Source organism: Dermacentor andersoni, chromosome 2 (genome assembly GCF_023375885.2).
Source record: "Dermacentor andersoni chromosome 2, qqDerAnde1_hic_scaffold, whole genome shotgun sequence".
Classification (NCBI taxonomy): domain Eukaryota; kingdom Metazoa; phylum Arthropoda; class Arachnida; order Ixodida; family Ixodidae; genus Dermacentor; species Dermacentor andersoni.
In genome coordinates this window covers 153683786-153708031 of record NC_092815.1, presented here as the reverse complement: position 1 = coordinate 153708031, position 24246 = coordinate 153683786, and the positions used below count along the sequence as shown (strand labels likewise).

At 44.0% G+C, this 24246-nt stretch overlaps 1 protein-coding gene across 1 annotated transcript in view; it reads right to left on the bottom strand.

Moving 5' to 3' along the window:
* Positions 1 to 24246, bottom strand: part of LOC126540570 (rifampicin phosphotransferase-like) — a 148655-nt gene that overhangs the window by 51640 nt on the left and 72769 nt on the right. Inside the window, exons 26-34 of the mRNA XM_050187408.3 lie at positions 18556 to 18690; positions 17656 to 17740; positions 16451 to 16536; positions 12893 to 12955; positions 11391 to 11483; positions 8046 to 8105; positions 3361 to 3452; positions 2637 to 2700; positions 1469 to 1632 (exon numbers count right to left, since the gene is read on the bottom strand). Of these exons, the coding sequence (XP_050043365.1) occupies positions 1469 to 1632; positions 2637 to 2700; positions 3361 to 3452; positions 8046 to 8105; positions 11391 to 11483; positions 12893 to 12955; positions 16451 to 16536; positions 17656 to 17740; positions 18556 to 18690 (842 nt within the window). The remainder of the gene's footprint in view (positions 1 to 1468; positions 1633 to 2636; positions 2701 to 3360; positions 3453 to 8045; positions 8106 to 11390; positions 11484 to 12892; positions 12956 to 16450; positions 16537 to 17655; positions 17741 to 18555; positions 18691 to 24246) is intronic.

The following is a 24246-nucleotide window of genomic DNA, read 5'->3' as shown; positions in this document are numbered from 1 at the left end:
TAGCGCTGCATTTGTTTTATTATCTCTTGTGTATTTTGTGATGTATTTCATGACTAGCTGTATTTATGAGAATTACTCATTATGTAAGCGTTACTTCTTTTTGTAATACTTGTTCATAGTTATCATGATTATTGTTTCGCAGTTATTAGTGTGGAAATCCTATTTTCCATTTACTATTGTATTTAACCGTGATAATCCTTTGTTGCATTTGTTGCTGCCCGTAAAACGGGGCCATGGACCACGTCAAGCCTTGCTGGCTTTTTGTCCACGGTCCTCAGCATCAGTTGTATGGTGAAATAAAATTGATTTGATTCGCTTTGATTATATATGCGAAACAGAGATAGATGCGCGTTCTGCAAGTCGAATTGATATGTGTTGCATAAACGAGCGTGTAGCAATGTTCATTGGTTGCCTTTTTAAGGTGTCGCTTGTTTCCTTAAAGTGCCGAAAATGTAGATTGCATTAAAATGCGACTCTTTCAGCGGCAGTTTGTGGGAGCCTGCATTCCTCAACAGATACTGCACTTGAAGCAACAAAAAAGACAAATAAAGCACGGCTTCTTTCTAAAGAAAGTCAGAACATCAACTCCTAGGCTGCAACACAACAGTAACAGGAAGAAAGGCAACTGTAGCCTGCCACATAAAACGAATATTGGTTGCATATATATCTTTTTAGTTCATGCACTCGCTGTCTTTGAAGAATACATTCTTATTACCAGATTTAATTATAACAAATATATTGATACTGCATTCTCAAATTCACGTATTATTCGCGTCGCAGGCCCTTCACTGCTTTCTGTTGTAATTTAAGCCTATAAGTACGACTTATTGTTGGCCCGCCATCGTATCGGTTCGGACGCCTCCGCACCGCCGTTATCGACCCTCGACGCCGTTGGGAATGCACGATTGATAGCCAGAAAAGAATAACGCGAGATATGACCCTCCGCACGTGCTAATCTCAAGTGGCACTCGGTGTACTTCCCGTCGCGTGCGCATCCACATTCACATTACTATGCTGCGTGCGCCGCAGCCTAGTAATATGAATAATTACAACCACGTCACTGAAATGAAAGTTCGAAAGAAAAGAAATCGATAGGACTCCAGTATTGAAACGAAGTGTAATGTCTAAGAATACCAGCATTTTTAGTCTTCTTTGTATACTTCGTATTTCATGCCGGCAAATAGCAAGGAATATTGATATGCTGGAAAATTCTGCCTTTTAATCGTCCCAGAAGTGTCTCCACTAAAATTGGAAGACAATTTCCGATACGAAGGCAAGCGTCAGCGTTCTTGTTCACGCAATTCTATTGATTATCTATTCAAAACGACGCGTTTTCAAGGACATTTATTATCGTGATAACGAAAACATGCTGCTACTGTGTTATTGCAGTTCGGATATAGAACTATGTTACACTCGAGATATTGAGTCCAGTACAGCGTTACACCAGTGGACAAAGTTTTTCTCTTACTTCAAAACAAGCTCTGGGGCCCTTGTGCGGAGCAAGATGCCTATCTCTTCGTAGCTCAGGAAGAAGAGCAGCTCCGGCGAAGGGAGCCTGCCCTCAAGCAGCATGCGGTGCGCCAACTCGTGGCACATCAGTCGCAGCTGGTGGATGACGCGAACCATTGCAGACTGCAAGGAAAAGTAAAAAGGATTATCCAGCAGAAGAACGTATTAAAAGTAGCACTCTCGTTCATATTCTGCGAAATTTGCGAGAACGCTAGAGCTTCTGCACCCTTCTGTTTTTCCGTTGTATTGCGCCTGGCAAATGGCGCATTACACGAGATAAACGACGCGACGTTAAAAGTTTCGCATTCGTAATCCCCTTAGATTTTGAAGGAAAATGAAGAGGCGGTGCTCTAGACAACGTTAACGGTGCTCATCATGGGGCAGAGTTCGCATCGAACTTTTCCAAAGCGTAGTGCGCAAACTTTCAAATTGGTTGAGCTAATTATGGAGGGCGCATCAACAGCTAAGAGGTTGGTGGCCTGTCTGCATGCCACACGTGAAGATTCAGGACCAATTTGGCAAATTTCTCGTTCTGTAAGAGAATGGTATGATGCTGGCGATTAATGTTCGGAGTTGATGCTGAATACCTGGTGAAAAGATTATTGCGTGAATTTGAGGGAGTTGGTTTAGTGTTGATGAGCGCATGACGATAAAGGCGCTGTCCTCTCTAAATCACGCCGCTGGTAAGAGAGGGAGGATAGCGCTGGCTTAGTAAGTCGTTACGGAGTTATTTATAGTTCGATGCAAAGGCCTATCCGCTTGAAACGAAGGGCTAGGCTGTACGGGGGTGCTTTATATATATATATATATATATATATGGGATGCTGTGTTTTGGTGATACTAAGCCAAAACATGCCTTCCTCAGCCCCATGGCTGGGCTCTATGCGCGTGCAGCTTTCATCTACGTTGTAATGTCGCCAGTGAACTGCTGGGACATTTTTCAGTTTCTAGTCGAAAACCGTCTACATTTGTGACCTTCTTATGACGTATTCACTCGTATTTCACATGTGAAATTTTTCATGGAAGTTCTTCATATTTACACTGTCTGAAACCTGAATTTTTACACAGTCCAATTTCTCGTTCCAGTAGACCTTTAGCTTTCTTCACATACGGAGTTCCGGACTCACCTTCCCGGTCTCCCGTGCTGCAACAGCACTTCGTGCTCTTGGTACGACCAGCTTCAAAATGAGCCTGAAAGTAAGAGCTCTTTATTAGCATGTGCAGTACTCTAAGCATGGATGCCAACGTCATAGCAAATCTTGTTTTATGTGACTCTCACTATAACAACGCCAGCATTGGACTCCGTTTGGTTTTCATTTCGCTAACATAAAAGCTCCCATGCCCCAGGACCTCCGCGTTAACCACATAGTGCGTAAGGTCAAATCGTAAATCGTTTCACGTAGAATTATATATGATCACATAGGATTGCCTTGCGCACAAGGTATAGACCATAATAGTATTATTTGAATGACTGCGCTCGCATTTGACAGAATGATAAGCTTCGGAAAAAAAGTGCATTGATTTGGCTTTATTAAAAAAACAAACTACCCGCGATAATGTCCGAATGACACTGCTTGTTTGCTGTGAGAAAAATGGCCACCGAGCCCACCGAATGAGTTTTGTTGTACGCAAATGCGGAATTATGCGACGTTAAGTGCCCTTGCGCAGGGCACTCAGATTGAAAACTACGCACGCACGCACACGTGCACGCGCTTGTAATTCATTGCTCAGCACACCAAGAAATGTAAAGTCTGCTACCCAGTTACCTGAATCTAATGAGGACCACCTCACTTGTGTTCATTGCAGTGCATAAAGCACTCATTGCAATACAACAAATACAATAACACCAACCTTTGTAAAGCGGATAGCCGGAATGCGCATTTGCAGGCATCCCACGGAGGCAGCTCTTTTTTGTTTCCAGTCTGGGGAGCATTTGCGGCAGCCTGGAGAGGGCGACAAGGATCACAGTTCAATGTGCCGAAACTGCTGGCAATTATTGAATAAACCAGCGCGAGGTAAGCGTAGAAGTATATATAGTCCGTTTGACGTGAATTTGTCCGCAAGAAGCTCATGCTAAGTTCAACAATTCCTCATCTCCTGCTACAATATTCAATAAACTTCAACAACGGAGACACGCGTGTTTACGGAGTACTTCGACACTGCAGACTGGTGGTAATATGTTTATCGGACGCCGTGAGTCGCAAAACAGGCATGCGACTTCGGGCAATTCTTATATATGCCCGCACCGGAGGATATCCCTGTGTGTCACCTAAATCAGGAAGTGGAAGCTAAAGCGCCCTATGGCCAGGAGAGCCTTAATAGCGCATACCGACGTCGGAACGCATATTCAATCGGCCCGTCACTACATGTATCCCAGTGGGCAGCCAATGTGCCGGCCCACACCTGCATTCCCGATTATTCTGCCACACTGCACCATAACAGTGTTGTCGACAGCAGCGATTAGGCCGCGTGTGTAATCTTAAGCTTACTTATCGGGCCGTTTGGTAAATGAGCTAATAATGTAAATAAGAACTATGATGTAAATAAGAATAAGCTGATATGTAAATAATAAAAGGAAGTAGAAAAAGGTAGTGCAGCACTGGAGAACAACAAATTATTGTTTCTTCTACACGTCGATATGTCCACTGTGGAGTTTGGCCCGGCGAAGTTCAGTCAACGCTTGAATATTCGGATGCGCTATAGCAAGACCGGATTTGTTTTTTGCCGCTATATGAAGCAAATAGCACTTTTACATTACTTTTTCGTTCCATAATAGTTCAAGATTTCTTAGTCAACTTCGTAATTTTTAAACATGAAGCAATATTTCCAATGAAAACGTTGTTGAGCGTTCTTGAAAACGTCATATGAAGGAGTATGAGTCATTACCTATTACGCAATCGCTTTTTAGGGTTATACAGAAAGTCTTGCCAGTATGAAAAATTACTGGCGCGACAATCTGTTTAAGGAGGGTGATAGCTGTTCCTTAATTCATGCTGAACGACCCATAGGTTCAACCTATGGTACGCTGCTACTAAAAATGCGCCAGGACGGCAACAGTTTCAGGTTCTTTATTCTACTTTCACTATCACGAACGGCGTTGTCTCTTGCTTTAGGCGGTGCAACTGAGACCAACCAACATGTGGCGTGAACTTCTTTGCCAACGCCCGCCTTCTTGGATCACTGTCCTGTCACATTCTCAGTGGCAGCGCGCTATACTTTGCGAACACTGGTCATTCGTGGCTTTCACATTTCACTCCACTGCTTCCTCTAACTTGAAGACTTGCGATTTTTTAAAGCAATCTTGACTAAGGATGTAACAAAAGAGTGAACAACATGGTTTATGTCGCATCCTTCTGGAGCGAAGATGAATATTTTGAAACTTTGGATAAAGTGAACTGAGACAGACTATAGATTCAGATCACACTAAATACATGGGAGAAATTTCGCTTCATTTTCCACAAAGTTTTCAGCGATTAGCGCTGCATTTAATTGTGCACTTTGCGTAAGCATAAAATAAAAGAAAGCTTGCCTAATGCTCATTCCCATATAAACGTGGGATCGTTCAAAATTTTATGGCGTCATGCTTTTTCGAACTGTCTCTTCTTGCTATTCATTTGTTTAGATCACTTCCAAGCTACAGTCATTGGGAAGGCCCTTACGGCCTTCCATGAAATGTGCGGTTACCCGCCGTGGTTGCTTTGTGGCTATGGTATTGGGCTCTTAAGCACGAGTTCGCGGGAACGATCCCACTACCTTCGCATTTTTCCCCACTTGCGGCAAGTTCTTTTTTCATCTACTTTCATTTCCATTAAGTTGTCGTTTCTTTATTTTATATATGAACACCAAGTAATTTTGCCTATGTTCTCCTTGGTGTCAGTGTTTGTTGGCTTCTTATGTTATGACTAATAAAAATCGGGCCCCTCGCTTAACCCCCTTCTTCTCGTTTAGTAAATACAGGCTGTATCAGAAGCATAGCAGACGACGTTTCACTTTTATCAATGTCTTTAGCCAAGGGAAAGGGGATTTTGCGAAGAGCACATTGGGATGCGCTTACTCTTGCCATGTACATCGTCATGCTGATTTCAGCATGTGACCGTGACAATAAAATAAATCGGTACGTAACTTCTGTAACATAGGAGACGGGATTAACAATCTGTCTAAGAAGCAGTTATGCGTATATGCTATCTTCGGGTTTGAGAAGGATATTGAAACGGGAAAAGTGACCCAGGTACATGGGACATATATACAACGGAGATCATCAGCAATAGTTTTCGAAACGCAGTCAGCACCTGCACTAGTACATGATGCAAATAAGTTCTCCTGCAGGAATAGTGCGAGTCTGTAACCCTCGCGCCAAGAAGGCAGCTTTCAAGCTAGAAACTAAATCCAGTCATTCAGTATTACCTAATAAAGACCTAATGGCTAACTTGGTTGTTTTAATGTTACATTGATGGCAGCACCTAATAGGTACTTGCACTTTTTAAGGACAAAACATCGTGGAAAAAGTTATAGCGAATTTGCGCTTGGATATACCTTGTATTGATGCTTGTACTAAACAATATCATTAGTCAACGAAATGCGCTAAGCCGGGCACAATTACCGTTATTTTTACTAAGAACTGCAAAAATATTTTTCCAATGAAACGTCCTTAACATCAGTCAAAGGGGTTCGCTTGCAAAGACCGCATGTAACAAAAACATGTTATAGGATTATCCCGTATATTTTTGCGACCGTACCACTCACGGGCCCGCGCTTCGACATCGTTGTGTGGGCGAAAAAGTCATTACTCGATCGTACATGTCCCGCATGCACAGAGGGCGCCGTTGTCGCGGCACGCAGTACGCAATCAGAGCTGAATTCAGAATCTCGCTCGACGTTCAGAGAGGCATAGCTGTGGTAGCACGTTTGTCGACCCGAGCGGGAGTGGTCGCGATTGAGAGACTTCACTCAGGCATACTAGCTAAAGTCCTCTAAACTGAAACCAGTGCTTATCTGCAGTTATAAATTCTGCAAGTATGCTTTCTTGTTCCTTTTTACAGAAGTGTAAAGCTCGCTGTCTGTGGCGCTCCCGCTTTCAACACGCAGGGTTCAAGAATGGCGCGGCCAGGCTCGGGGAGCAAGACAGAGGGAATGCAAATTTGTGTCCACCACCTTCGACCACGACGGGCCGGCTACGAATAAGGAGCGATACGATTGCAAGATTACACCGCAGCACCACCCCTGGCTGTGTGGTAAGCTAAACATGCAAGCATTCCAATTCATGCACATATATCGCGTGCTTTACTTTGGCATCGTTGTGCAAAGAAAGGCAGCCATTACTCGATCGTGCATGTTCCACGCGCGCAGATAGCGCCGTTCTCGCGGCGCGCATATGACGCAATCGAAGCTAAACTTAGCCACAGGCACGGCGTTTAGCGGGGCCTAGTTTAGCAGTAGGTTTGTAGCGTTGGTAGCGTTTGGGAGAGCTGACTATTTCATATTAGGTATGACTTATCAAATTCGTGTTGGTGTCGATCAGGAGGAAATAAAGCCTACAAGTGTTCTAGTTCTTGAAAAAAAATTCACGCTTCCTCTGCTATGACCTCCCATTGCGTTCCACACGTACAGTCCAAAAGGGGAATTAGATATGTCCCAAGTCTGTCGACAACAAAGAGATACCCGACCCCTTTGACCGCGGCTGATTGTGTCCGTCTCCACATAGAGCACAAGCGCAAGAGATTTAGGCAAGCGCAGTAGCCACTTTCATCAACGACTGCGGTGGCCTGGAGCGGCGCAGTGCTGTCTTTGGTGCCATCAGAAGGGGGCCATTTCTTTAGCCTAGTGGCCAAATGCCCTCTGCAAAGCAAACAGGTCCATTAAGAATAGGGAGCCAGCACGATTGCAAAATTAGACCATAAGACGCCCACTAGCCGTATAAAATTGGTTCGGCGTGTAAGCTTTCTAATGCGTGAATAAAGGTAACTGTGTATTTGGTGAAAATTAAACTGCCGCGTAGCTGCAAAGAACAAATTAATGTTTTTTTTTTTTTTTTGCTCTCGCTTAGAGCAAGTCACACAATTTGTTGTATTGCAGTTCACCTACTTACATAATTAGTTGTTATAATTAAAACCAAGTTCACGAATAATATATGCAGAATATATGCGTATGTCAATGTGAAAGCTGTGGACCCTGCTGAAAAATTCCTGGATCCAACTTTCAGTTGCTGAATACGTGCTACATAACAGCAGGATATTACTTGCGAAATAAAATAATTATAAACAACTAATTAAGTAATTAAACGGAATAAAAAAATAGTCAGTCTCGTTCCAAGCGGCAGTGAAAAACAATATCATAATTTTGTCCAGCTACGCAGCACTTGCATATTTTCTAGTTTTCACGCAGGTTACACGGGGAAGTAGTATAAACTCCGTCAGCACAGTAAAATGTTTGGATCATAAAAGCGAAAAGTCTTGCTCTGGGGTTTCCCACGAGAAGCTACGCATAGCGGAGGGCTATGGTGTTTTTACGATTTCTGAAAGCATCTTTTGATTTCATACCTTCAATGATTTGACCAGTGACGACGGATCCATTGCCCATGGTTTTGTGTACACATCAAACTGAAACAAAGTGCGAGTGCATGAATGTTTCAAATGTTGGTAATTGGCCCAAGTAATACACCATCACCGCGATTCCACTGTTCACTCATGTTTACTTGTGCGATCATCAAATATGCAGCAGGTTTAGCTCCTTAAGTTTTACTCTTCTACATACAGTGCATCTTACCTCTGCTAAACATAACCTGCACACCGTATACTATCCAGAGCGCTCTAAATGGAATTGCATAGGTCACATATCTGCATCCACAATTGATCATTTAGGTAAGGTACTTCAGTTCGGTACAATAAATTTTTGTTCTCGTTATCTCTGTGCTTTTGTGATACTTCGATAAGTAGCTCAACCAAGTGCGAACGCTTATAATAATCTTATTTTTGTGTATGTGTATGTTTCAGCATACACAGAATGAATACCTTCTTCCGCAAGCGGGATAGCCGTAAGTGGACGTGGAGGAGCCCGAACGGCGAGACTAGAAATGAAATACAGTTTATACTTTGCGCTAACCCTGGCATTATACAAGATGTGGACGGGCTCGGCAAGGCCCGCTGCAGTGACCATAGAATTGTAAGAACTCGAATTATCCTAGATCTGAGGAGGGAACGGAAGAAACTGGTACATAAGAAGCCCATCAATTTGTTAGCGGTAAGAGGAAAAATAGAGGGATTCCGGATCAAGTTACGGAACAGATATTCGGCTTTAGCTCAAGAAGAGGACCTTAGCGTTGAAGATATGAACGGCAATCATATGGGCATCATTAAGGAGTGTGCAATAGAAGTCGGTGATAACTCCGTTAGGCAGGATACCAGTAAGCTATCGCAGAAGCCGAAATATCTGATCAAGAAACGCCAATGTATGAGAGCCTCTAACCCTACAGCTAGAATAGAACTGTCAGAACTTTCGAAGTTAATCAACAAGCGTAAGACAGCTGACATAAGGAAGTATATAATGGATAAAACTGAACATGCTCTCAGGAACGGAGGAAGCCTAAAAGCAGTGCAGAAGAAACTAGGAATAGGCGAGAATCAGATGTATGCGTTAAGAGACAAAGTTGGCAATATCTTTACTAATATGGATGAGATAGTTCAAGTGGCTGAGGCGTTCTATAGAGATTTATACAGTACCAGTGCCAATAATGAAAGATAGAAGAGTATAGAGGAATTTGAAATCCCACAAGTAACGCCGGGAGAAGTAAAGAAAGCCTTGGGAGCTATGCAAAGGGGGAAGGCAGCTGGGGAGGATCAGGTAACAGCAGATTTGTTGAAGGATGGTGGGCAGATTGTTGTAGAAAAAGTGGCCACCCTGTATACACAATGTCTCATGACCTTGAGCGTACCGGAATCTTGGAAGAACGCTAACATAATCCTAATCCATAAGAAAGGGGACGCCAAAGACTTGACAATTATAGACCGATCGGCATACTGTCCGGCTACAAAATATTTACTTAAGTAATCGCAAAAAGAATCAGGGACACCTTAGACTTCGGTCAACCGAAGGACCAGGCAGGGTTCCTTAAAGGCTACTCAACAATAGACCATATTCACACGATCCATCAGGTGATAGAGGAATGTGCGGAATATAACCAACCCTTATATATATATATATAACTTTCATTGATTACGAGAAAGCGTTTGATTCAGTCAAAACCTCAGCAGTCACGGATGCATTACGGAATCAGGGCGTAGACGAGCCGTATGTAAAGATACTGAGAGATATCCATAGAGGCTCCACAGGCACCGTAGTCCTCCATAAAGAAAGCAACGAAATCCCAATAAAGAAAGGCGTCAGGCAGTGAAATATGATCTCTCCAATGCTATTCACAGCGTGTTTACAGGAAGTATTCAGAGACTCAGATTGGGACGAATTGGGGATAATGGTTAATGGAGAATACGTTAGTAACTTGCGATTGGCTGATGATATTTCCTTGCTTAGTAACTCAGGGGACCAATTGCAATGCATGCTCACTGACCTGGAGAGGCAAAGCAGAAGGGTGGGTCTAAAAATTTATCTGCAGAAAACTAAAGTAATGTTTAACGTTCTAGGAAGAGAACAGCAGTTTACGATAGGTAGCGAGGCACTGGAAGTGGTAAGGGAATACATCTACTTAGGACAGGTAGTGACTGCTGATCCGGATCATGAGACTGAAAAATAATCAGAAGAATAAGAATGGGCTGGGGTACGTTTGGTAGGCATTCTCAGAAAAAAATTAAATTATGGGGTTTTTCGTGCCAGAACCACTTTCTGATTATGAGGCACGCCGCAGCGGGGGACTCCGGGAATTTGGACCACTTGTGGCTCTTTAACGTGCACCTAAATCTAAGTACACGGGTGTTTTCGCATTTCGCCCCCATCGAAATGCGGCCACCGTGGCCGGGATTCGATCCCGCGACCTCGTGCTCAGCAGCCCAACACTATAGCCACTGAGCAACCACGGCGGGTATTCTCAGATTATGAACAGCAGGTTGACCTTACCCTCAAGAGAAAAGTATATAACGCACCTACGGGCCAGAAACCTGGTGGCTTAGAAAAGGATTCTAGTGAAATTGAGGACGACGCAACGAACTATGGAAAGAAGAGTGATGGGTGTAACGTTAAGGGATAAGAGAAGAGCAGATTGGGTGAGGCAACAAGCGTGACTTAATGGCATCTTAGTTGAAATGAAGAAAATATATGGGCATGGGCGGGACATGTAATGAGAAGGGAAGATAACCGATGGTCATTAAGGGTTACGGACTGGATTTCAAGGGAAGGGAAGCGTAGCAGGGGGCGGCAGAAAGTTAGGCGGGGGATGAGATTAAGCAGTTTGCAGGGACACCATGGCCACAATTAGTGCATGACCGGGGTGGTTGGAGAAGTATGGGAGAGGCCTTTGCCCTGCAGTGGGCGTAACCAGGCTGCTGCTGCTGATGATGATGATGTTTGAGCCATTTCTGGCCTTGTTACTTTTTCCCAAATGCGAGACCCAAACGTTTTCGTAGGTCGTGGTAACATTACCGGAAAATGTTACAAGTCGTATTTCAGGGATCGTCATCATACAATCTGGCAATCAGGCCATTGTTAACATGCTTAAGTGCTTATGTCTAGGGTTCCGCTCAGTGCCTTGCGTAACAGTGAAAAACGCCATGCTACCAACAAGAATAACTTTCAAAACAACACTGAAAGTGGTTTTCTATAACTGCAGCTGATTACACGCGCAGCCGATATCGGTAATTTATATCCACCTAAACTTAACAAAATTGCTGGGAGCAACGTTATAACAATAGGATAATCAAGTGAAACATTTCGGTTACCTCCTTTACTGCTCGATGGCCGTGCTTCTTGATGAACTCACGAAACTTCTCACCGCACGTGTTCTCAGCACTTGACAACCACTCCGATGCTTCCTATGTCGTGGTAAAAGTCATGATAAAAGTCAAGTGTGGGTTTGATTTAGAATAGAGAATTCCCTACTAGCGTAATCCTTCCTGACAACTTAGCAAGGTGGCCCATTCACATCAGCCAATTGAACTTAAGCAACTGAAGATATGCATTGGAAGTGAACACAACACGGCAATAATTATGGCTGAAATAGAAACTTGTCAGATTTGAATACGGGGATCTATCATTTTTAAACTCACGTAAATTTTTCCTGCTACTTGAAATGTGTCTGAGCATCATCGACGCTCACCAAATTAATAATTTCTTACTTCCATTGTCCGTACGATTGAGCAGGTATAGTGAAGACGGCTTCCTTAAACCATCTTTGTACAACTTATGAGCAAAACGTGAACAAGGTGAATGCAGGAGCCAACGTTTCGACAAGTGTCGACTTGTCGAAACACAAGTGTCGACTTTTGTCGACACAATTATCGACAAACACAAGTGTCGACAAGTGTCGACTTGTCGAAACTTCGGCTCCTGCATTCACCTTGTTCACGTTTTGCTCATCGTCTTGAATTTCCATCTCCCGCATTCCCCGTCTTTTAATTATGGGGTTTTACGTGCCAAAACCACTTTCTGATTATGAGGCACGCCGTAGTGGAGGGCTCCAGAAATTTCGACCACCTGGGGTTCTTTAACGTGCACCTAAATCTAAGTACACGGGTGTTTTCGCATTTCGCCCCCATCGAAATGCGGCCGCCGTGGCTGGGATTCGATGCCGCGACCTCGTGCTCAGCAGCCTAACACCATAGCGACTGAGCAATTAACCACGGCAGGTATTCCCCGACTTTTCTTTGCACAACTTGGAATATAGAATATCTTGTACAATTGAGAAAAGTGGTGGCATTCCACATATTGCGCGTTGCGGAAATGTTACGGTATTTAGCGTGCTTTTCAATCCTTATATGTGCAAAACACGTTTCAATAGGCTGGTGCCACTGCTACCATTGTGAAATCAGCGCTGCGTCACAAGGGTCAAGTAGTGGCAGGCATATTAAAGGACTTAATGATTATGATGACCGAACGCTCATTGTCTTAATGTTTTTTCTATTTTTATTTTACCAACACCAGCCGCATTAACAGTAGTGATGAGCGACTCAGTGAAAATTGGAACAATCTTGCCTAAAGTCCCCTCCCCGTTTTTTACTAATTTTCGGGCAAAATTCGCGATGAAGTTAGCCTGAGCATTGTGCGCACGGTTGCCTTAAACTCAAGTGCAATGAAAAACAGATAGGAACGCGGGCATCGCGGCTCTTTCAGGGGAAACGTGCGAGTGTGGTTTGAGCGGTGTAAATCAAGTTTACTTCAATGAAGTCATTCTTATCTCCCTCTCCAAATACGAAGGGCATCGCATTTCCTTAACTGTACTCACCTCGGTGCTCATGTTGAGGAATCGTTCCTTGTCCGGGGAGTCTCTCAGCAAGGAGCCTAGTTCCTGCGTTGAATGAGAACAATTAAGAATACGTAAATACCGTTTTGCCTCCTGCAACATACGGGTCTGACCGTAACACCCTAGAAAAGGACGAACAGCTGGCGAATCAGTAAAATGCTGGTTAGGAAGGATTAACATCACAACAAGTGCGCTGCTCGTGCGACGTCTCTGTTTACCCGTGCATGGTAGATTCCGATAAGATCCCTCTGTAGTAAAGCACTAACAGTACTAGTAATAAATCCCTATTGAAAATACATATTCCCCATAAGTCCCATATGCAATAATTCGATATTAAACATATGGGGTCCCATACATAAAACAATTTTTTCATTGGATATAGGTGTTATGGGAACACGTTTTTTTTTTTCAATATCGAAGCTTCTTGTAGAAGCCGAGCAACGTAGAAAGTTCGCACTTTCTCCCAGGCATCACGGTGTAGTTTCAAGCAAAATAATGAATCTTCAGAGACCATGGCAACAAACACTTCCAGCTTGTAGCCTCTGAAGAAGGCACCACGTATGGGCCAGGAAATTCACCACGCTGCTTTAACTGTGTAGTTTTGTTTTTAAAACTTCGTGAAAGGAAAGCATGCCCATAAGGCATTACCGCAGAAGGATGGTCAAGTGGGCACGTTAGCTCTCATAGGAGAAAAAAAGTGCGAACGAGAAAACTACGCAAGAAAGAATTATACAGACGGCAAGTAAGTACTCGTGCCTTCTGCCCCTTGTGCCACTACTTCAAATGACCTATATCTTGCTAAGCACGAAGTCGAGGGATCAAATCCCGGCCGTGGCATGCGCATTTCAATGGGGGCGAAAAGCGAAAAAGCCCGTGTCCCGCGTACTGGGAGCCCGTTAAAGATCTAGTGATCAAAATTGATCCGCAGTCCCCCAATACGGCGTGCCTCACTATGAAATCATGTTTTTGGCACGTAAACCCCGAGAATTGAAATTGTCCACATCTGCATGTTGTGCCCCGTGGATGTCCCGTACCTTCTTTCTACGACAGTGTTCTACGACAATAAAACAGTTCGCAACAAAATATTTCCTGAGGTTTTTCTTTTTATTCTCTACAAGCTAAAGCCAAACGTAATGTAAAGGGTTTTCACCGGCAGTGTTTTGCGTGGTATGTTAAAATAACGCAAATGTTCTTTAAATTGAACTATTCACTGCTGCAACGACGAAAGCGCTATCAGCACAGTATCCTGGCTCGTTCCTTGTTTTTTGTCACCGTCCATTGCACTTTATATGCTTGCACTGTCGCACGAGCTAGACCAAAGAAACGTGTTATACGTCATCTCTCCTCAAAAGGAAAGGCGATATACGAAGGTCCTTCATATAGTCTGTATTATCTGGGTCAGCAAATGGACATGCTGTCACAGGAAGGCTACTAACACAAAGGGACGTCCTTCTGGCTTTGGCGCCCTGTAAGCCCCTCATGCTGTACGAGAGCACGCAGACTCGGTAGGCAGTGCCGTGAACAAAAGCCATCAAATGAAAAGCATCTCGCTATTGTTTCGGCTCCTCAAGAACGGCACCTGGGATTCTCCTACTGTCTGCTCTCTACGGGTATGCGTTGGCCATAACGGTAAGAGGAGAGAAAGGATAGAGGCAGCAGACAATCACTGCATGAAAATGACTTGTGCTAGAAAGAAAAGCTCCAAACTAGAGGGAAGACTTGTCACAAGCTAAAAGGGAAAGCTTCTACTGCATGAAACAAGTACATTGTAGCTGCTAGAGCTTTACAGCAGGACAAATTTTTTCAAGAGATATGAAAATTATTCGGATGCCACGCACAGTGTGAATCAGTACTCTGCGAAGTGCGTTGTAGCAAGCTGGCTGTTCAACATCGCTTGGGGCTCCGCAATGCATTACCAGGTGGAACAAGGTGCTTGTGTAAGAGGAGCTAGAGTTTGTGCGTGAAGTGGATCAGTGTTCGCCTGAGTGTGACGTCAGCAAACAAGCCACGCTGACGGCGCGACTGTGAGGGCGATGGAGTCGGAATGACGACTCGCTTTTTTTTCCACTGGCGAAGAAACGTTTGAACATGTTCTGTTGCGACCTGGGCCGATGCCGAAGTCTGCAAATGGACCGCAGCGTCTGTGCTACGTAGCGCTAGCTGCAATGAACAGTGAACGAAAGAAACTAACCACCTTGTTGCGAAGTGACGTTACACACGCAAAATACAGTCCCGTTGTTTCTTTGTCTGTGGCCTAACGAAAACAGGCGCGAGTGTTCATTCATTTCTGAGCAAATTTTTGCGGCGTGACGTGGTGCAGGCGCAAATTGTTTTTAAGCGTTAGCTTTGGCACAAGTGCACTGTGGGAATTGTTACATAGAACCACTGAGTTTACTACAAGAATTACTAGAGAAAACGCTGGAGCAAGTGCTTATGGGAGCTGCACCTGAGTCAATTCAAGCCGAATGAAAATAATGGGCATCGCATGCATTTGCCGTCTTTTGGCCTGAATCTGCTTGTGACTTGATGATGTTCGATAAAGCATTACAGCTGCAATTCAACAATTCGCAGTGTTACGCATACTAGCAGACACAGCTCATTCTCTTGCTCTATTTAAAAAGCTATGAGTGGTTAGAATTTTAGAAACATAAATTATGACAAATAATTTCGCCAAAACTTCGCAACTAGCAAAGCCGCATAAAACAAGAATGGCTAAGTTTAGGCAAATCCATCTAAATAACGCTGGCTGAGTTGCCCGACTTCCAGTTCCCGCATACAAAATACTCCGTTTCATACTTGGCGTTCTACACTGTGGAACCTACGCATGTTTTCTGGTAGTCAAAATGAATTATTCTGCGCGTTTCGTGATCAAGCTGCGTGGCCCAGCTCAAGCCTGCGTGTGAGGTGCAACGTCGGGCTGAAAATGAGAAACCCGAAAATAAAGAACAATGAGAGGTAAAACGACCTAGAACATTGCATTACCAGCAGTATAACACAGGTCGGGCAGTTTTTTGGTATCAAACAGTTTTAATTGTTTGACTAAGCTTAAATAACGAACGACTCAGCATCAGTTCTGGTAAAAACACCGAACTGTTTCTTGGTCTGAAAGCAGCTACTGGAAGAAGTCTCACTAGTTCTTACAACATTGCCCGCTGTGTATCAAAACGGAGTATAGAGCCTCAGTTTTCTGCAGTAATCTTTGTATGAAACACTATCTGCTAGGGTATGGCGCACGATATCAGATGAACCAAACCCGTTATCCTCTCTAAGTGAGGCACGTCGCCGTCTTGGTCTGTGATACGAAATTGTTTCTGCAATTTTCATGCCCTGGCATCAACTGTCCTCGCTGGGTAGACACAGATTACTAGATTTAAACATTGAGATGCATTTGCATTATCTAATTACGTGAATGCGCATTTCTAATTATACCATATTATATCAATTAATATGTATGGTGTCTCCCCAAAGCGACCTTCAGTTCATCTACAGTCACACGCCACATTTCTTGGACATGGAGGCCTCTGCCAGAGTATTGTTTACCTGTATCATTCGAGGAACACCAGCACTTTCGACATCTCCCCCTAGAAGAATCTTTGACAGCTCGCTGAAGACTTCGTTGTTCAGTTCTGCAAACAATGCGCACATCTTTATATACGGGTAATTGCATATTGAGGTAATGTGACACGAGAATGTGCAGCTCCAGGCTGTGTAGGGCAATTACACCTCAGCAATGTTTGACAACCGCATTCTTCTCAGTACGAAAGCACTGGAATCTGTGCTCTATTAGCAGGGAGAAAATGAAGCGGATTCCTCTCGCAAGTGACGTCAAGGGGAGGTCGCCACTTACCCCGGCTCTTTTATTGAGGTGAAAAATTCAACGCAAACAGCCAGGACAACCCACAAAGAAGAGACGAGATAAGCACTGGCGCTGACTAACCTCCTCACTCGCTGGTTTCGTACATATTAGGAGCTAAGAAACGCGTGCTATGCAGCATGAAGGATGTTGCGGCTGCTTTCTCGCCGTGAAGCCCATGGAGCCCAGTTAAATTTTTTTTTACGCGTGAACGTATAAGCCTCAACTTTGGAGATTCAAGATGTGAGTCTATGAAGCTCAGCGATAAGAGTTGACACAGCGCCAACAATGAGGTTTGCGGCGCAGTTGTCACGCCGGATGATCACTGACCCAGAGATAAGAATAGGCGGGTGGAGCCGCGGATGGCGTCATTGGCACGGCAGGGACTGTGCCAACTCGCACAGGTAGCGAGGCGGGGAACGGATGGCTTCACGTGTGATATAGAGTATATGCTTTACGAATACCTAACCGAAAGCCCTACGAATAAAAAAGTCAGTGGGTAAGAGAAAGCTTTAGCTAGTAGTCAAGACCGATTTCTCTATTGAATTGCATGTACAACGCCCAAATGCGTTCGCTACATTACCGTTTCACCTACTGGAATTGACCTTTTTCGGCATTTGAAAGGAAATTGCTAGCAACTCTAGCATACAGAATTTCAATTTAGAACTTAGAATGTTTTCCGAAAAAAGGCCGAACTTTGATAATTTGGAGCATTGTCAGGCACTTTGCAAATTTCTTACTCGGAAAATTCCTTTTTTTCAGTAAATAAAGATTATATAGGCCATTTATATCAGTAATAATAATAGGAACCTAATAATTTTTGTAGTCAGATCATCCAAAACAAACAAACATCCCGCGCGACAGTCAAAAGCAAATATTGACATTTACTAACCTCCACTGGCAGTGGCTAGTACCTGTAGAATAATAAGGTTGTACATTGATGATGCTGCAAATGCCTTTACTAAGAGCGTGGCGGGCTGCAAAAAAAGACAAATTGTATTTTAAAAAGAACAGAATGGCCAACGAAGCACCATTGACATAGGAATTTTGAAGCCCACTCTTGACTAAACGCCACAGATGAGCTAACTGCCATACAATCATAGGTACAATAATTACTAAGTACACGTTAGGCGCTCGCGTATCTTCCAGCAGTCCATATAGGAGTGTATGAAAAATGTGATGTTTTCAGGCGGCCATGGCGGATATAGTGTTGACCTTGACGTGCATTACTCATGAAAACTCGGTGAAAAGGCAGCGCGAAGGCTTGCATGGATTTTTAATGCCTACCGCTACCTTTATTGCAGTTATGTGAATTCACACTGCGGTGTCAGAAGCTCCCGTAATACCAGAGATTTATACCACATTGCCTGATGACCTTTTGTTTCAAATTAATGGGAACCTCCGTCATTACAAGAGCAATTTCTGCAGTAAACCTAAGGCAGTGTCCGAGAAGGCAAATCTTCATTACTTCGAGAACGTGTCTGGCTTACGGCAAACATTTTTTGCCCCATTCTCGAACACTAACGCTCTATGTGGAGGACTGAATAGGTCCGCAGTGGCGTCACCAAACCTGTCCCAACAATATTGTGCACTAATTAAAATTACCTGTTTTTTTTTTTCAGGTGTTCTGCGCCTGAACAGCCATGGCATTTCACCTGGCAAGCTAAGTTACCGGCCTATGATATTTGATGACAGTACAAAACTATTATTGGCGAGCATTTCATATCGTGAGTGGCTCCGAAGGTGAGAAGGCAACATAATTTGGGAATTTTCGGTTACGTGATTTCCATACCTCTCGCATGTGATGCAAGTTGCAACCGATGTAATTGTATAGCTGCTCCGCACTGATCATTCCCTCGGCTGACAACTTCAGTTCAGCAGCTGCGGAGGCAGCCTTATCCAAACCTTGAGCACCAAAAAGCATCAGCTGCAATAAGAAATGGGAGAAAGCTAACAAAAAATGAACGCCAGAAAAGATGTCCGAACTTCTGCGCATCCCCACAGAGAAACAGCAAAAAAAAATGGCACATTCGTGATCGGTCTTATAGTATGCCAACTTCACAAAGTATAGCCGACTTCACAGAATGTGTCACCCTTCTGACTCACCTTCGTTTCAGATCCAACACAACCGAGCACTGCGACACTCCATGTAGGTAAATAATGGCTACCAGTTTTATACTGGGCCCTTCTAAGTTACAGTACTCATTTGGCAGGGTATACATTCCTTCTTGGCACGGTAGTACACCTTCATACCTCAGGCACACAGGCGACTTACTAGGCCGCCTTCTCTCTTATCAGCAATGCTTTTCTGCAAAGCACCTTGCCTTGAGTACTGCGTTCTCCAAAAAAAAAAACGAATAAAAGTGGTGCAGGTACACCCAACTAAGCTGAACAGGATTTTACTGAAACTTTATTATGATATGCTAACGTGTTAGCCATGAGATTATTTATTTTAAAAAGTCGCTTTTATATCTTCTATCACAAATTTTACAAATCCAGACTTTCACATCTAAAAGGAGAAAATTCATAAACGGCCAGGACCAAGCCGCGTCGATCTGCTGCGTTTGCCCACGCACAGCATAGATTCACCTCATCAAAACTCATCAGGGGGCAAGGTTTGACTACGGGCTAGTTGGAATTCCATGTTATAAATCGTCACTTACAGCGCAAACATAGACGGAGGACGACAAAAAGGACGACGTAGACAAGCGCTGTCTTCCAACTGATTTTTATTTTCAGAAACAAACGTATATACCCTAAAACACCAAGACAAAAGCGCCCTCTAGAAGCAACAACCCGACATGAGAATGCATTCAGAATTTTACCTAAGATGAACGAGAGCGCATGTGCGATCTCAGGAAACCCAGTTCTTTTTCTGTTAGTGCGATAGATGGCTTACTAACCGAGTCGCCATCGGCAATCACTGCTGCTTCAATGATAATTCTGGTAGTTTCATTGGGATGCCTAGCCAAGATGGTCGTCTCCTCAAAAATTGGGACGCAGCCGCATTGTGCGCAGTGAACCCCTAGGAAGCCTTCCCGCCCTTTGCGAACTTTATTGCTGTGTTCTTGTAACCTAACGTTGATACATCTACCAGTCGGTCCTATATAAGACCTACCACATTTCAGGGGAATCTTATACACTATACCTTTCGAACAACCTGTAAACTTCTTTCTATGATTAATGCTGCAAATACTACGTTTCTTAGCCGCAGGATTGGTTCTGACGCAAAGCTGGGCCAGTTTTTTTGGAGCAGAGAAGACAACGTCGATACCTGCTCTTTGTCCTATTTTCTTAAGTTTGTGGGATATTCCATGGACATACGGGATAACAGCTGTTTTTTTACTTCGTTCATGTACCTGAGACTCAAAGCTGTGAGGAGCGGTGCTAAACTTATTACGCAAGCTTTCCGAAACTGAGACCAGAAGGTTGCTCGGGTACCCTGCAGCCCTCAACCGAGCTACCTGTGCACTGAAACTGGGATCTATCAAATGATAACATGATTTCGTTAGTGCATTATGCAAGCAGGCCTGAACGATACCTCTCTTAACGATTTTTGAATGGGCAGATGCATACGATAACAGGGGCTTGTTAGCTCGCGGCTCGTACATCCAGCATACATGTTGCTCGGTAAAAGACAACTTCAAATCTAAAAACCTAAGAGACCCATTATCCTGAAGCTCATGAGTGATTGTGAGGGGAGATAAGCATTCTTCGAACAGGTCTAACACTTGGCGAACAGAGGCGGCTACAAAGCTCTCCTCACAATTAAACAAAACCAAAAAATCATCGACGTAGCGAAAGGCTTTTTTGATTTTTGTATTGCCCATCCGTGACATGACGTTCCTGTCTAGGAAAGCCAAAAATAAATCGCTCAACAAGGGGGCGATGCATGACCCTATACATATCCCACTTTTTTGAAGGAAAACATTTCCATTCCATTCGGCGAAAGTTGAGCAAAGGTAAAGTTGAAGCAATTTGATAAAGTCTGAGACAGACACACCACATTCATTCTGGAACGCAATGTCACCAAAACAACTAATGGCTTCTTCGATAACAACCAGGAGCACCTGATGCGGAATAGAATAGAACAAGTCTTTTATATCTATGGACATAGCCTTAAATGGGATATCAGCATGTTGTGACAGGTGCAGGATCACCTCGTTAGATCCTTTAACCAGAAACGGATCACTAACAACTAGCTTCTTCAAGTGACACTGAAGCCAACAGGAAAGAGTGTACTGCCACGTACCCTTTTCAGAAATGATGACACGGAAGGGCGCTTCCGTGTCATCATTTCTGAAAAGGGTACGGCGGAACTGGTGTCAGTGTCACGGCGGAACTGGTGTCAGGGGAGACAACGTATTGCAAAACTCACGCCATCTTTCTTTCTTTATAATTTTCGCAGTCATCTCCGCATGACTGAGTAGTTTTGCTGCGAATTTCTATATACTTCCATATTTCCACTTTGGCGATAAGCTCTTTCTGCTCTTCTTCTTACAGCCCTCAAATGTTCATATTCTCCACTAACTGATGTGTACTTGTCAGGATTGGGTACTTGTTTTGTACACATATTCATTGTTTCTTGTATCACTGATGTGAGTTTTTCTACGTCAGCTTCACCATCCACTCGACTGGACAACTGTAGACGAAAGAGCTGCCAGTTTGTTATATCCACGTATCTTCGTTTTGCAGTACTTTTTAAACGCGGATGTGATATAAGAATTGGTAAGTGATCACTTCCACGTGTTTCTGCATCTGTTGCACACCCAGCGTCGGTAGCAAGATCATTAGAGCACAGTGTCACGTCTATGCAACTGGCGTAGCGATATCCCCGCATAAATGTGACAGATCCATCAGTCAATACTGAAAGCTTGCATCTTTCCGCGGCGCACTGAACGACATTCCCACGGGCATCACAGTGATTACTTCCGCGTGTTACCTTGTGTACGTTGAAGTCTCCAGATATGATAATGTTTCATCCTGTGATGCTAAATATATTTACCAAATTATCAATCGTAATACGTCTCGATGCTTGCAGGTATATGCTTACGACTGTTACACATAGTTTTTCGAGATGTACTTTGCAGGCTACATATTCAGTAAAATCTTGACTGCTTGATTGAATGAGGCGAGAGGGCAAATCTTTTCTAACGCAGAGCATTGTTCTACTGTTTCCAGCTGGACGAGAGCATTTATATATTATGGAATTAGCAAGACGGAAATCATCACGTACTCCAGCATCTTGTATGTACAGTACAGGGAAGCTGTATTGTGCAACTAACTTGCGAAAATCAGCAGATTTGGATCGAAGGCTATTAGCGTTCCACTAAAATATTGCGACGTTTTCGTAACGACTATTCATTAGTGCCATCCGGCAGCATTGGTGTGGACAACTGGCTCATTAATGGCTCTGGCTCTATCGACAACAGTGACTTTACCTCTGGCAGTTTGTTCGCCTAGTGTAAACTGGGACAATTTCTCGAACTGCAGCAAACAGCATGGGTAGAATCATCTGTCCAACACTGAGTGGCGCGGTGTTATCCTGGAATGTCGAGGTTCCAGTCGCCGTCTGAGGTGATCGCTGAGGGGTGTTCTGGGAAGCTCGCTGAGGTTGTCCTAGGTTAGGTCGCTGATACTGTTGTGATGTCTGGTGTTCAGTGGCCGTAGCAGAACGATGACTCCGCTGTCTCTGAGGCCCTTGCGCAGCTTGCTGCTTTAACAACGACGAATACGATGGTTCTTTTGATATTTGTTGAGTTAATGTAAACTGGCGATTATTAGCTGGGCTCACTGCATCAGTATTCGGAAGAGGCTCCTTGTGTCGTGGTTGATTCCAATTAATTAATTCATGTTGCCGTAGCATGAATGCGGCCCTGTTCTGAGGACATCCTGAGAAAGAAGCCGTATGATTACCCTCCCCCCCAATTTACATATTTAGACTGTCTCACAGACTTCCATTCAGCATGCTCATGGTTCTCAGAGCAGATTCTACATCGACGTGCCCACGACAGTTTTTGGCCAGGTGTCCAAACCTCGGAAAGTTATAACACCTCAAGGCAGGACCAAGGTATTCTTCTACCGGGTGGCTGCTGAAGCCCAAGTGGATTCTCTGAGGCATTGGCTTGATCATCTCTGAAGTGAAGAATTACAGTGTGAAAAGAGCGCGATTCAACTGTGCCATCCTCCAGGTGGTAGTATCTTGCTTGTCGGTGGAATGATGCTACTCCGAACTCTTTCAAAACCTCGAGCAGTTGCCCTTTAGTCTACTGAAGTGGCACGTGACGAATCTTTCCGACATTTCGAGTGTACGAAGCCGGAATGCAGGACCTAACTCTTAGTCCTGCGACTTCGTGCAGTAAAAGCAGGATTGTCGCAGATTCCACTGAAACAACCCTCACTGAAAAACTGCCATCTCTGTTTACTCGGAACGTCTGAACTTTTTCTTTTGCCGCCGAGAAAATTTTTGATTCAGCATGATTTGGGTATGCTTGCCAAAAATTGGGCCCTTCTTCTGATGGTCTGAACACCACCGGGATTCCTTCTCTTCTTTTTGTAGGTCACGAATGTGGAAGGTTCGTCATCACACTCAATGGCTTCATAATCGCTTAGGTCATAGTTTGAAGTACGGTCATTCTCCTGACTGGGTGCCTCATCAAGACGAGGTCTCTTGCTCTCACCTTCGCTAGGTTGCACCATGGTCACCGGAGGCGGGCGGTGAGTGCCTTGGTGTTCAAGGACTAGCCGGGCCAGCTAGATGACATCATGTACACGGTCTGTGTTGGCAGAATCGTGGACGCATTCCTGCAATCCACTCATGTGACTCAAAACAGACTGGCGGTCATAGGGCTCGCGCCGCCGTTCCCGGCTGTCGACCGCCGTGAAGGTTGTAGGCACTCCTAGGGAAAAGGCAAGAAAGGCTTCGCATCTGGCTTCAGTGGGCTCGTAGGTCTCTACCCTTCTTGTCCCTGAATTCCAGAGCAATGAAGTCCAGGCACAATGTGTACAAACTGGTTAAAACTTAAGTAAAAGTGAGCAGAAAGGAACCGGGTCCCCGCCTCGGAGAATTTCTTTTTCTCTTTCTTTGGACAACTTGACTAGCGCGAAGGAACAAAGTAAGCCTGATGCCTTTTTTTTTCTTTCTTTCTTGATGCACGCGTGATATTCGACTCTGAGAAAGAGACATACCGCTGGGTCCAACAAACCTAAAAAGCCTAAGCTATGGTTCTGTAGCCTATTCCGCTATGGTAAAGATCTACAGGCTGTAAAGGCTGTAAAAGTTACAGGCTTTCACTGCTCTATGAGAGCTATGTGACGCCTTTACTGGGAAACAAAAATATCTGAGTATTTCACTAGTAATAAACGTATTGGTTAACATGACATTTCTCATATTTTTCAATTTTACGAAATTCTCAATTTTACGAAGGTTTCAATATTTGCAATCGACTTCGTAAAATTGGGATTCAACTGTATTAGTAGACCG